The following is a 13,270-nucleotide window of genomic DNA, read 5'->3' on the forward strand; positions in this document are numbered from 1 at the left end:
AAATTGTGAACAGGCAGGGTGTCTCCTTGAAGCAGGCTGGGTAAATTGCTATGATGGCACAACACTAGGAAGAGTTTCCAGGGGTAGCAGATCCTTGTTACTCCGGGACCCACCCACTAGAAGCACAGAAAAGGCAGGTTACTTAATAGGTGGATAAGCAAATGTTCAATTACCCTTCCGTGTAATCTGGTGGCCAAAAACATTAATTAAGAGTCCTCTTTCCTGAGTCTTCAGCTTAAACACTGAGCAGCTTCCTGTCTCACCACACCTAAGCGGAGATTTGTTTGAACTCACCGCACAGGACTCCTTAAACAGAACCTCTCCAGCCTTGCTTGAAGTGAGTAATTTATTTTCTGGGTCTTTCCTGGGAGATGCAGAGAATGGTGTTCCCGTGAGTTTGTGGTGTGTTTGTTTGTGTTTGCTGTTTTATTTGGCAAATTCCACAGAGTAATGTGTGTGATATTCATGTATAATTAAAATATACTGTGGAGTTAACAAAAATACATGCAAACATTATGGCTTAATCATTGGAAATTTAGAAATTCTGACTTAATAGGCCTACAGTGAGGCCTGGGCATTGTTGGTTTTTGTAATTTTAAACTTTCTTTAGATAGATAAAATATGGACAATGTAATAAAATTAAATGTACAAAAGAGAAGTAGTGAAAAGTAGGACTCTTAAAAAAAATCATCCCAGTCTCCTAGTTCCCCTGTCCAGAGGGATGTACTTACTTCCAGTTCCTTGTGTTTCCTTCCATAGGTATTCCGTGCATACAGAGAGTAAAAATTCTCTTTTAAACAGAAGTGATAGCATCATTTACTACTGTTCTGAATCTTGTAAGTCACTAATTTTTAAAAGGCTCTCCAAGAGACTTTGAAGCAAATGCCTCATTAAAAGCTACTAATAAAAAGCTATGCTTCTGTTCCCCCCTAAAAGCTATGGATGCATTTATTAAAAATCTTTTATATCTAATTTCATGTATTCAGCAAGGCCCTCAAATATGTGGTCTAAATTCATCGGGTTAAGACTCTCTGATCTAGGGTGTTCAATGTAAGAATACTTGGTGTTACCAGATTAAAATATAGCATGCTTAGTTAAATTTGAATTTCAGATATATAATAAATAGTTTTTAGTGTAAGTATATTCCATGCAATATTTGTAATATCTGAAATTCAAATTTAAGTGGGAGTCTGAATATTTAATCTGGCAGTCCTATACAAAATTTTGATGCATCGGAAGTTATTCCAACTGATAGTCTGTAAAATGCCCTCTTTTTGAGACGACCTAGGTTATAATTTTAAAACCAAGCCCTTTAGGTTAAAGCCAAATTCTCTGAGTTTAATTTAAATTAGGTATCTGTTGGCTTACTTCAACATAAGTGGATTTAACTTGCTGTTTTATCTCATGGGATAAACCTGTATTGTTACAGTGAAGTGGCCACCAAAATTAAAAAATAAGCTTGAGGCCAGAAGTTTAAGAGCAGCTTGAACAAATAGTGACACCCTCTTTCTAAAAACACAAGATATTAGCAAGATTTGGTGGAATGCAATGTAGTCACTGCTACTCAGGAGGCTGAGGTGGGAGGATCACTTGAGTTTGAGGAGGAATTGAGATCCAGGAGTTTCAGGCTGCTGTGAAATATGATGTTATGCTTCACGTCACTGCCCTCTAGCCTGGGCAATAGAGGAAGACCCCATCTCTTAAAAAAAAAAAAAAAAAAAAAAAAAGGAAAGAAAGAAACCAAAACACCAAATCTTGAATTTACACATAGTAGACTATGTGTATTACTTTTAAAGAATTTAAAATATCTAGTCTGAGCCATGTTAGTCTTTAAAATCAACATTAAAATCTTAGCTGATTGGATTTGGATAAGGATAAGGAGAACCAGCCTAGAGGTAAGTGCTCATGATTGATTATTTAAATCATTTTTATTATCAATAAAAAATTATTAAGCATTTACTTAAATGGTGAAAAATTCTGACATGAAAGATGCAGAATTGTGGTTTATTATCTTTTAAGTAAATCAATAACAACATATTATGCTACAGTTTGCCATGGTTACCACAGGACTGAATGAAGGAGGATGAACAAGAAATGAAAACTTAAAACAAAAGAAACTGTCTTAAAGAAGGGGTCTGGGGAGGAAGAGGCCTTCTGCTTCTACTGAGCAAAGGCAGCCACCTTGAGCTTCTACAGCCCCTCATATTTATTGGGTAGAAAGAGCAGGGAGCGGGAGGTAACGATTGGTCGGCTACTTAATTGATCACAGGTTCACATTATTGCTAACAGGCTTCAGATGTGCCTAATCACAAGAAACACTTGTGCCTGGGGCGTGACTGCCCTCAGCATTCCTTCTGGGCGGCAGACACAGTTTGTCAGTTTGCCAACAACTTGCTTTCATGGGAACAGTCTGCTGTTTACTCATATAGCCTCCAGTGGCATACTGAGTTGATCACAAACCTCACTCTTTCGGCCTGCAACAATATTATAATAAATATCAAATGACAAAGAATTACAAATGTTAGAATTCTACTATGAAGATAGTAGAGGCAAAGATTACGGCAATGGATATGATTCTGTCACATAAGAGATGAAAAAGAACTTGTAATTGTATTAGACCCTGAGTATCCCAGACAATGTCTGAATGGACTCAATAAAATTAAAATTTATCATTTCATTTCAGAATTGTAGCTATAGTACATTTTCATTTCCTTCCCGGCTAATCTACATAGGATTTAGACAGTGGTATGCTTATATTTAACAATCAGCGCTCCAGGGAAAAAGCCCTGATTTGAAGCATTTGCTAATTCCCACAGTATAAATACTCTTACCATGACTGCTATCAAGCTAACATTTTTTAACAACCTGTTTGCAAAATCCCTGAAAATTTAGCAATTTATTCTTTTGAATCTGTACAAGCTGATTTTATTTCTATGAGTTCACATGAGGTACCTGTCTGGTTTTCATAAAAAGAAAACAGAGAATGTTCGTTCTTTGTTAACTGGTGTGCATATCTTGAAATTTTTTATCACATGCCAAAAAAATTTCCAAACAAAACTCAACAACAAGAAAAAAGATAGGAATACTTTAAGAAATTAATATAAATTTTGAATGGGTTTGGGAAAGTACAACCAACACCTAGAGAAAACTATAACTTTTGTTCTACCAGGTCTCCTGCCCTGAAGAAAATTTAATATAAACAAATACCTAAACATTTTTAAAGTTACACAGTTCTATCATAATGCAGTGGGAAAAATCCAACCAACGTAGAAAAGTAGACATAAGTTACCTCTTTAAACACATCTATTCCATTTGATTTATATTGAATTTTCTTTTGTTTTTCCACATTTCACTGGAGCAATTACATGAAATGCTTTAACTAGATTCAATAATGGCGAGTAGAATTCCAAAAAAACATAAAATGGCCTCTCTGTCTCCCTCTCACTTTCTTTCCCTCTCTCTTTCTCTCTTTCTTCAGTGAGCCACCTTGAGCAATGCCCTTGAAGTTTTGGATTTCTTCCAATTCTTGGGTTGGAAAACTGGCAGTACAGAAAGTAGTGATGACTATTAACTAGCCAGTGCCATTCTTCATTTGGCTGGCATGGACTCAGCATGCTAGTGTGATCCCATTTTTGAAACATTAAAATGGTACTGCTCTTTGATTTTCTTCCTTAAGGTAGTTTTAGCTTGATTGTTCTGGCCTAGCTACTTGAAGGATAATTTTATTTCTGGACATTGTCTCTGTAGCTTTAATTTTAAGACAAAGTCTTAAGATTTGCAAATGACATGGGATTGATTTATGGTTGAAAGTTGATGTACTTGGACTAGTAAATTATTATATATCCAAGAATGCAGCAGTGAAAAACTTTGTTTCATATTTTGCCTTAACAAAGGATTCATGAAGGGAATATTCGAAACCAGAAAGGGCATTAGTTAAATGTTTATAACATAAAGAAATTATAAAAGGAACTTGCATTTGAATTACTACATAATATATGCAAAAGAAAATATAACACTTTAAGGGACTATTATAGACCAGAGTTCTATGATGTGCCTGAAGAGAAAATGCATTCGATAAGTTATTTTTCATAATAAAAAGAGACATTGTAATAATTGTTTAAATTGCTAAAGCACCTTTGTAATTTAGGCCCTTTCAAGTTTACTTGTAGAGTAGCTTCATTGTATATGGAGAAAATAGAATAATATCATTTTCTTGATTTTTTCTTAGTATTATTACCTTATAAATTATGTAATATGAAATCAAAACTATGTGGTGATTGCCAAGATAGGTCAAGTAGCAAAAAAGTATAATTGGTTTGAAGATTTTTATATTTAATGATTCAAATTATGATATAGAGGTAGCATCTGGAATAAATTAATATTAGATTTCTACTATAATAAAGAGATATTTCTTTCAAGATTCTGAAAGTTATGTTTTAACATTTTAAATTTAATTTACTTTAATCTTTTAAAATAAGAGATGGGGTCTTGCTATGCTGGCTGGGTTGGTCTTAAACTATTGACCTCAAGCAATCCTTCCACCTCAGGCTTCCAAAGTGTTAGGATTACGGGCATGAGCCACTGTACCTGGCCAGTTTTAACATTTTTAGAGATAAAAATTCTGTGTTTGAACTGCTTACAAAATGCCTTGTCATGAGTCTATAAAGAATAAATTATCTGTAAAAGTAATTTAGTGCCAAAATGATTTTGATTATGTGAAAAATCATAGTCTTATAAACTGCCATACTGATAATATATATTTGTGTATGTGACTATGTGTATGTAAAATATCTCTGCATGTTTGTTGGTTGAATGCCTATATGCTATTTTAGAGAAGATTTGTTCTAATAGGAAATACTTTGAAATCTGATTAATCTTTATTATTTTTGTAACAAAATATAACACTAAACATTTATTTCTTTATTGTGAAAGTTTTCACTTTTTAATTATTTTTGCTTAAACATTGTTGAACCAGTGACTTTTAATGTCATGAAAGAATTTTATAAATTACAAATAATTCTTTAGAAGATATTATCTATTTAAGGTGGCAATATGAATTACATTAAAAATTTTATAGTAATGGAGGGTAACAGAAATTTTATTTAAATTTGAATATTAAACTTGATGCAGGGCTGGGTGCAGTGGCTCACTCCTGTAATCCTAGCACTTTGGGAGGCTGAGGTAGGAGGATCACTTGAGTCCAGGAATTTGATACCAGCCCAGGCAACCTTGTGAGACCTCTGTCTCTCCTAAATAAATAAATAAATAATACAAAATAAAATTAGCCAGGTGTGGTTGTGTGCCTGTGGTCCTAGCCACTCAGGAGGCTGAGGTAGGAGGATCACTTGAGTCTGGGAGGTCGAGGTTGTAGTAAGCTATGATGGTGCCCAGCCTGGATGACAGGAGACTTTGTCTCAAAACAAAAACAAATAAGAAAACCCTTGATAACCCCCAAATTGAGCTTTTTGAAGAGAAATGAATTGTTTTAAGTGTGGAATCCTGCTTCAGAACCTTGAAAGAAGAAAAAATCTTCATGTAGGAGGTGAGCTTTATGTTCTATTGGGAAATTACATAAACAGCACGGTTGGGAATTTTAATGTGAACAGTAGATTATTTTACTTTAAAGGAGAAATCCTGGCTGGGTGTGGTGGTTCATGGCCTGTAATCCCAGAATTTTGGGAGGCTGAGGGGGTTGGATCGCTTGAGCCCAGGGGTTCAAGACCAGTCTGGGCAACAATGGCAAAACCCCATCTCTACAAAAAAATCCAAAAAATTATCCAGGTGTGGTGGCGAGCACCTATAATCCTAGCTACTTGGGAGGCTAAGGCAGGAGAATTGCTTGAGCTGGAAAGGCGAAGGTTGCAGTGAGCCCAGATGGCCCTACTGCACTGCTGGGCAACAAAGCAAGACTGTCTCAGAAAAAAAAAAAAAAAAAGAGATAAATCCTTTAACTTCGGTTTAAATTATACTCTACAAGTCTTAGCTTTTATGACAATACTTAGATATAATAAATCTTGGTATTGCTGTGGTGCTAAATAATGAGATACTCATTTAATAAATCAATCTTCTGGCTGGGCACAGTGGCTAACGCCTATAATCCCAGCACTTTGGGAGGCTGAGGCAGGCAGATCACTTGAGGTCAGGAGTTCCAGACCAGCCCAACATGGTGAAACCCCGTCTCCACTAAAAACACAAAAATTAGCTGGGCGTGGTGTCGGGCGCCTGTAATCCTAGCTACTCGGGAGGTTGAGGCAGGAGAATTGCTTGAACCTGGGGGGTGGAGGTTGCAGTGAGCCAAGATCGCGCCACTGCACTCCAACTTGGGCGACAGAGTGAAACGCCGTCCAAAAAAAAAAAAAAAAAAAAAAAATTCCATTTCCATTCCATTTTCCCTTACTAATTAGTGTTACTTGCAATTGCAAAATACATTCATGATTCCAGGGAGTGACAGGAAGTGATAGGAGAGGCGGTTAACAATGTTAGGTGATATAAATAAACGAAGAAATTCTTTTGGAATAGAGGCAATGTGGAAAAATATTAGAAACTGTTGTTCAATGCTTCACAGGCTTTTCACTGCATGGTACAAACTTAAGCATTTAAAAATTGTCTATAACCCACTTGGAAGAGGGCATTCGTATGCTTAAAGTGGCCTCAGGGAAGGAGAGCAGAGAATTTAGGAAGATTAGCAACTGGGCTGTCTGGCTGTTGGCCTCAACTCCAAGAGGGAGCGCAGCTAGGCAAGGACACGGATTAAGCGGAAGAGGTTGGAACACCTGTGCAGGCCAGGTAGGGGAGGAGTTTTCAATGCTGACAAAGAACCCGTTGGGAGAGCTTCCTAAAACACCCAGCTGTCATGACGCACTGAGGAGTACTCTACTAGTTGACTGCTTTGAAGTGTGTGTGTGCGCTTGCTTGCTTTAGGAGACAAGCTATTAATACTAAAGCATATGTTAGGGAGTTGCTCAGCGTACTTGATATCTAGTAGCACCAGCCAAGCTAGCTAACAGCCTTCCCATGGAGATAGGCCAAGAAGTAGCTCCATAGAGAAAAAAGGAAGTAGTGGACCTGCCTCCAAGGTTCCGATACCGGGACGTGAAAGAGATCTGAAGTTCCTAATAGGCTGTTTACACTACCAGAGAAAAATCTGGCTCCCATCCAACCCCCACCCACGAGGTGCCCATTCCAGAGATGGGGCAAGCTGCCTTCTCATCTTCGGTAGGTGACAGCTCGGCTCACATTTGTCCACGTCTTCCATCTCGTGCCTTGGCAACATCCCCAAATGATTACTGGAAGAGCTGCCTCTTTTTATAATTTCCTGACAGAATTTATAAAATTAAACATTTAAAGACAGAATCGGGGACATGTTGCATTCACATTTGATGTTCAACCTGTGCACATTTTGGTGGTCCCCAAGAATCGTCATGTCAAAGCATCAGGCTCGAAAGATCACCTTAAGCATCAAGATTTAAAAAAATAAAACACAACTCTCCTCAATCTAAACTCTAGGATTTGGATGACGCTTCCCTGTCAAGGTTTCTCCCGCGTGGAGGAGACAAGAGGCAGGAAAGGCAGGTAACTGAAATTGCCTCATGTAAAGGGGCTCAGCGCAGAGGAGGAATGAGATAATAGCGGCGGTGGGATCTTTTCCCTTCTCTCCCTTTCTATCTTGGAAACGGGGTGCGAGTGTCGGTGGAGCGGGGGCAGTCCAAGCTCCGGGGTACCGGCGGGAGGAGACTCGACGAGCGAAAGGGGCCAGCGAGGGTGACCAGGTGCCCGCTGGGGGACCCCGCCGGCGGTGGCCAGGGGCGCCCAGGTCCTCCCCGATCCCAGGATGCACTGCGCCCCGCCCCCTCCCCGCGCCGCGTTCCGCCTCCCCTCGGCCCCGGCCCCCTCCCGCCCAGCTCGGGGAGGCGGGGACGCGGCGGCTGCGGCGCCTTCACCAGTCGCGTCTTTCTCACTCACTGGGGAGCCCGGCGGTGGCGGCACCTTTCGAGGCAGACCCGCTGAGCTGCTAGCCCGCCGGCCAGGGAGTGAGAGGTCGGATCGACTGACGGCAGAGCCGACAGACGGACGGACAGCGGCAACGCCAGACGGCCAGAGTCGCCTCAAGTTCCGCCATGAGCTGGGGCACAGAGCTGTGGGTGAGTGGGGGAAAGGGGCGCCCTGCATGGACCCCGGCCCCTGAGAAGCGCGGGTTGGGCGGGCGCCGCGGACCTTCGGCGGTGAGAGCGCGCACCGCGGTCCTTGGTACGGCGCTGGCGGAGGGTGAGGGTCTCGCTCCTCTTTGTGTGCAGACTCCTCTTCCCTTCTCGGTCGAGGGTCTAGGGGGCCGCTAGTCCGTGCTCCCGCCTTTGCCACCGTGGTGCGGCTCGGGCGGCGCCCGGGACGGCCGGGGAACAGCCCGCGGGCTACTGCGTCCGCCGTGATCCCCTCTAGTCCCTTTCTCCTCCGCCTTCACTTTCCCGACGCCTGGCTTCGCGCCCGGCGGCTCGTCTCTCCCTTTGTATCTCTTCTCCTGGAGGCGGGGGAGGGGGCCCATTGTCCCCAATGGGCGCTGTTCGAGGGCGGGGAGGGGACCGGCCGCGATCCCTCGCCCGGGCCAGGTCCGCGGGGCTAGGGCGTCGCCTGGCTGGGGCGGCGCGGGGAGCGGGGAGCGGGGAGGCGCCGCCCAGAGCCCTCGCCCCAGGTATGGGGACCCAGGCGGCTTTGTTCGGAGCCCGGCCTCGGGCCAGCCAGGCCCAGCCCACACTCCCATTTCCCTCTCTCTGCTTCTGTGCTTCGGGCGGGCACAGCTTCGAGGGACTCCGGTTTGGCCAACCCCGGCTGCAGCCTTTGGGCTGATGGCTTGGTTTTGGGGGCTGAATTAAATCGAGTGATTTAATTCAGGAAGCTAATTTTGCCAAAAGGAGCGGACGGTTTCCCTGTTGCTTTACTTCCCCTTCCGTTCTTTATTCTCACTTGTTCTTTCTCCTTCGTTCTCTCCTTCCTTTCCTCCCTGCCGTTCTTTGGCACAGGAGGCTCCAGACAATGCCCAATGTCTGGCCAAGGTACGGGCGGAGGGTAATAGGTCGGAGAATTTGCCCCTGGCGCCGGCGCGGAAGGGTGGAGGTGTAGAGGGCTGTGATTTCTCAGGTGCGGCCGGGGGAACTGGGGGCGTGGGGGCGCTGTTCCGAGAGCCGCCTGGCCTCAGCCACTCCCCTTTTTATTCCACCTGTGCCTGTTTTCCGTGCCTTTTGTTCGCGAGGATCTCGTGAAATCACTGCAGAGAAAGGGGAGAAATAACTTTTGAGTATGTGTGTGCCCGGCTAGGGTGGGAGTGAAAGCCGATCGGTTAATTGAAAGGCAAAATGTTTTCTTACTTTTCTCGTCTACTCATAGATTGGGAATCTTAGAACTGTGACACTTTAGAGTCCATCTAGTGAACGCTTACTTAGCTAGCCAGGAATCTCTTGTGCAACATTCTGGACAAGTGCTTACCCAGTCTGTAAACACACCACCCAAGAGAAAATACCTTAGGAGCCCCTTCATTCTGTTTCTTAGATAGCATTAATTGTTCTTATATTGGGGAGGATTGTGTGGAAAAGAATTATGTAAAGTTTAATCCTTTTACATTGGTTAGTTTCTCAGGCATTATTGGCCTTTTTTTCCTTACACTTTGTGCGTTCTATAATTGATTATAGTGAATTATCAATGAAAGGAAATCGGTATAGTTTTATTTTCAATTTTTCAATTTTTTATGCTTACCAGAGTGCATTCATCCATTTTTATAATTACAAAATGTTTTAATTTTTGCCTGCTTAAATGACTCGTGCTTCAAAGGAAATTAAAATGTAAGTAGAATACTTTTAAAAAGTAAACATAGGAAAACAGTGGAGGCATGTTATTTAGATTTAACTCTTAAGTTTTAAAAAAAAATTCACCTTGTATCACACTAAAGAATAACAGTTTTAAGGGAAAACATTATTTTAGTGAATAATAAAATGTTATTTTAAAGTTTTTTTTTTAAACTTGTGGTACTACATAAGGAAACTATTCCATTTCTCTGCTGTCTCCTGTAATTTGGTTATTTACTTTCAGAATTTAAATAGTTTCTCAGCAATCTGAAAAGATAAACTGTAGAAGAGATGGGAATTTTTGTTCTAACTAAAATTTGTTTTATGTCCTTTGGAAATTCTGAAAAAAGATTTTTAATTTTTCTCTTAACATTTAGCACATCTCCATATTTTAAGATTTTTAGTTTGAGGATTTGAGGGAAACATTTATTAGAAACTAAGTAATGTAGAATCAACTAATACCAACTTGGTGTCTAAAACTTAGATAAGTAGAACTTGGTGTAGAGGACTATTGTTGGGACTAGAAGAAACCTTAGGAAAATTTGAGTATGCTTCCTATTTTTACTGTTCTCAGTTTTGAAAAAGGATTGTACTTCCAATGGATTGTAATGTAATACAAACACCTGTACTGTGCTCTTGCCATTGAGGAATTCGAGGTTGGGAAATTCTCTTGAAATTTTGGATTTAGAAACCAGTTATCCTATTATTTCATGTTTAGAATCACATTACTGTCCCAAAGAGTTAATTATTGAGAATATGTTGTTACAGAAAAATGATATGTAGCCATGCACTTAAACCTAAGTCTGCTTCTTGTAACAATCATTGGAGTTTTTTTTTTTTTTTTTTTTTTTTGCTGTTTTAATGCTTCTTAAGTCTTATGTTAAATTTGAGAAAAGAAAGGAATTCAATAGAACGACTCTAATACTGATTTTGGGGGACTTTTTTTTAGTGATATGCTAAGTAGGTCGTGTCAGACTTTGGTTGTGTAGTTGTTAGGGGATATGAATTAACTTGTAATAAATTTGAGCTGTGCTTACAAGGATTTCTAGTGTTCCAAATGAGTAAATAAGTTGGTGAATGTATACTACAGTCACAGTTTTGCATTGTATTCTGGGTAATACCAAAGAAAGAGATGATACTGTGTTCACTTCTTCAGGATGCACGTTAGCATCTTAGGCATTGCTTACTATGTTCATTTCTTTATTACATAGCAAGAATGGATGGATCAGATAGAGAGCCAAATATGAATTAATAATTTCACAAAGCACAGATTTTGAAATTATTTGCTTTTTTTTTAAACAGGGAAATTAGAGATTGAAAAAGACCTATGTTTAGTAAATAAGTTTTACTTATTAAGAAATAGGTTTTTAGTTTTTTGAGGACCTGGTTAAAGTTCGACAGACAAAAATCTGTGTATGGGTTGTGAATGTGTGTATAGATACGAAAAAAAATACATGGCTGAGCACCTCACATACATATGATTTACTGAAAATTTTGCTACCCAAGGGAAATGCTGGATAAGTCTGGTAGTTAGAAGATGGATTCAAATACCTGATTTAATTTATAAGTGCATATAAATATTTTTTATGCCTTAATTTCCTGGTTGATATAATCTTTGGTACTTAAAGAATGTATAATTTAAAAGCCATTGTTATTTTCATTATATTATTTATATTATTATTATTTTTGAGGCAGAGTGTCTTCTGTTGCCTAACCTGGAGTGCAGTGGTACAATCTCGGGTCACTGCAACCTCAGCCTCTCAGGTTCAAGCCATTCTCCCACCTCAGCCCCTTGAGTAGCTGGGATTTCAGAGGCACAGCACCATGCCCAACTAATTTTTGAATTTTTAGTAGAAACGGGGTTTCACCATGTTGGCCACGCTGGTCTCGAACTCCCAACCTTGTGATCTGCCCGCCTCGGCATCCCAAAGTGCTTTTATAGGTATGAGCCACTGTGCCCAGCCTTCATCGTATTATTAACTAAATGCATTTGACAAAGCTTATATCTTTTTGGAAGACATTGAAAAATGTGGGTTGAGTGATAGATTAGGTGGATAATTTATGTATTACCCTCAATCTTAACCTTTTAATGCATCATTATCTTGACTTCATAGAACTTTATATAGGACTTAAATTTACATTGTAAGTGACTAGATTGTCCTTGAGTGTAGAAAGACTGGATTCATCTTTGTTTTCACTGACCAAAACAATGCTTGTAGGTGATCATGCATGTTTTGTCCAATTGCATTGATAGTTGATTGCATTACCCAGAGTATTAGTGACTAATTAGCAAGTGTATCTTTAGGGTTCTCAAAGCCTTTGTAGGTGATGATAGGTTAGGTGACCCAGATAACAGCTCAAGAAAGTCTAAAGCTGAAACCAAAATTATAAAGTTAAGTTTTATTACTTGGGTTAAACATTTTTATCAAGTAAAATGGTGAAAGGATGGGGAAGAAAAGACCTACAGGTAATTTCTGGTGAATTTACTTGATTGATAGCTTGGTAATGTGACTGCCTAAGTAATTGATGAAATCTTAGGCCACATTAATAGATTTATCTGTGAAAAGGAATTGGGTCTCATAGTCTACTGGTTAGACCATATCCGTAATATATATGTATATTTTTAGAGATAGGGTCTTGCTGTACTCTCAGGCCAGTCTTGAACTCTGCGCTCCACAATTGTCCTGCCTTAAGCTCCCAAGAAGCTGGGACTGTCTATAATATTGACTTTAATTTTACTTCACATTTTTTAGAGGGTGCTTGTCTAGAGGAGGTTGACAAAGAAAATTCATTATTAATGTAAACTGAATTGCTTCTCCAAAAGTAAATGAAAGGCCATGAAACTGCTGTAGGAATTCAGTTTTGTTTTAAAAATACAATAATTATTTTGTGTCTATTATATGGGAAGCACTGTTATGTTTGGTGAGATTTATGAAGGCTTATGATATTGGCCCTGCCCTGACAAAAGGTGGAGTTGCTTTGAGGTGATATTACTTTACTAACTCCAAAATACTCCCCTACATTGATACTACTGCCCAGAATGCCCTCTGTTGACCAATTCCTATCAACCCCATGCCTCCAGACTATCCATTCTGGATATTATCTTTCTTATGGGACTACCACCTTATGTTATAGTTATTTCTTGTGCATTCAAATCTTAGGGAAATTGTCATGATATAAATACTTATATCTTACATTCCCTTTTGTTGGCAGAAATTGTTGTGTTCAACATTGTATTACAGATGTTATTGCTGTTAGTTAAGGAGGATGAGTGAGAGGTATCAAGATATCTGTTTATGTCACCATTCCGTAATGACTATAATAAGTTGGAAGCTGGAGAGCTGCCTCTAACCAGTATCTCCTTTGCATTGCGGCTCATACTCCATTTACTTCCACTTGCTTTCCCTGCCTTTTTCTTAAAATATTTGCTCTTTCTC

The 13,270-nt window shown here is 39.9% G+C and overlaps 1 protein-coding gene across 3 annotated transcripts in view; it reads left to right on the forward strand.

Moving 5' to 3' along the window:
* The first annotated feature begins 7,954 nt into the window (after nt 1–7,954).
* The window catches only part of FNBP1L (formin binding protein 1 like), a 106,466-nt gene continuing 101,150 nt past the window's right edge, over nt 7,955–13,270 (forward strand). For all 3 annotated transcript variants that reach the window (XM_025403295.1, XM_025403302.1, XM_025403312.1), the window contains exon 1: nt 7,955–8,141. In XM_025403295.1, the coding sequence (XP_025259080.1) occupies nt 8,118–8,141 (24 nt within the window). In that variant the 5' untranslated portion in view covers nt 7,955–8,117. The remainder of the gene's footprint in view (nt 8,142–13,270) is intronic.

Source organism: Theropithecus gelada, chromosome 1 (assembly GCF_003255815.1).
Source record: "Theropithecus gelada isolate Dixy chromosome 1, Tgel_1.0, whole genome shotgun sequence".
NCBI lineage: Eukaryota > Metazoa > Chordata > Mammalia > Primates > Cercopithecidae > Theropithecus > Theropithecus gelada.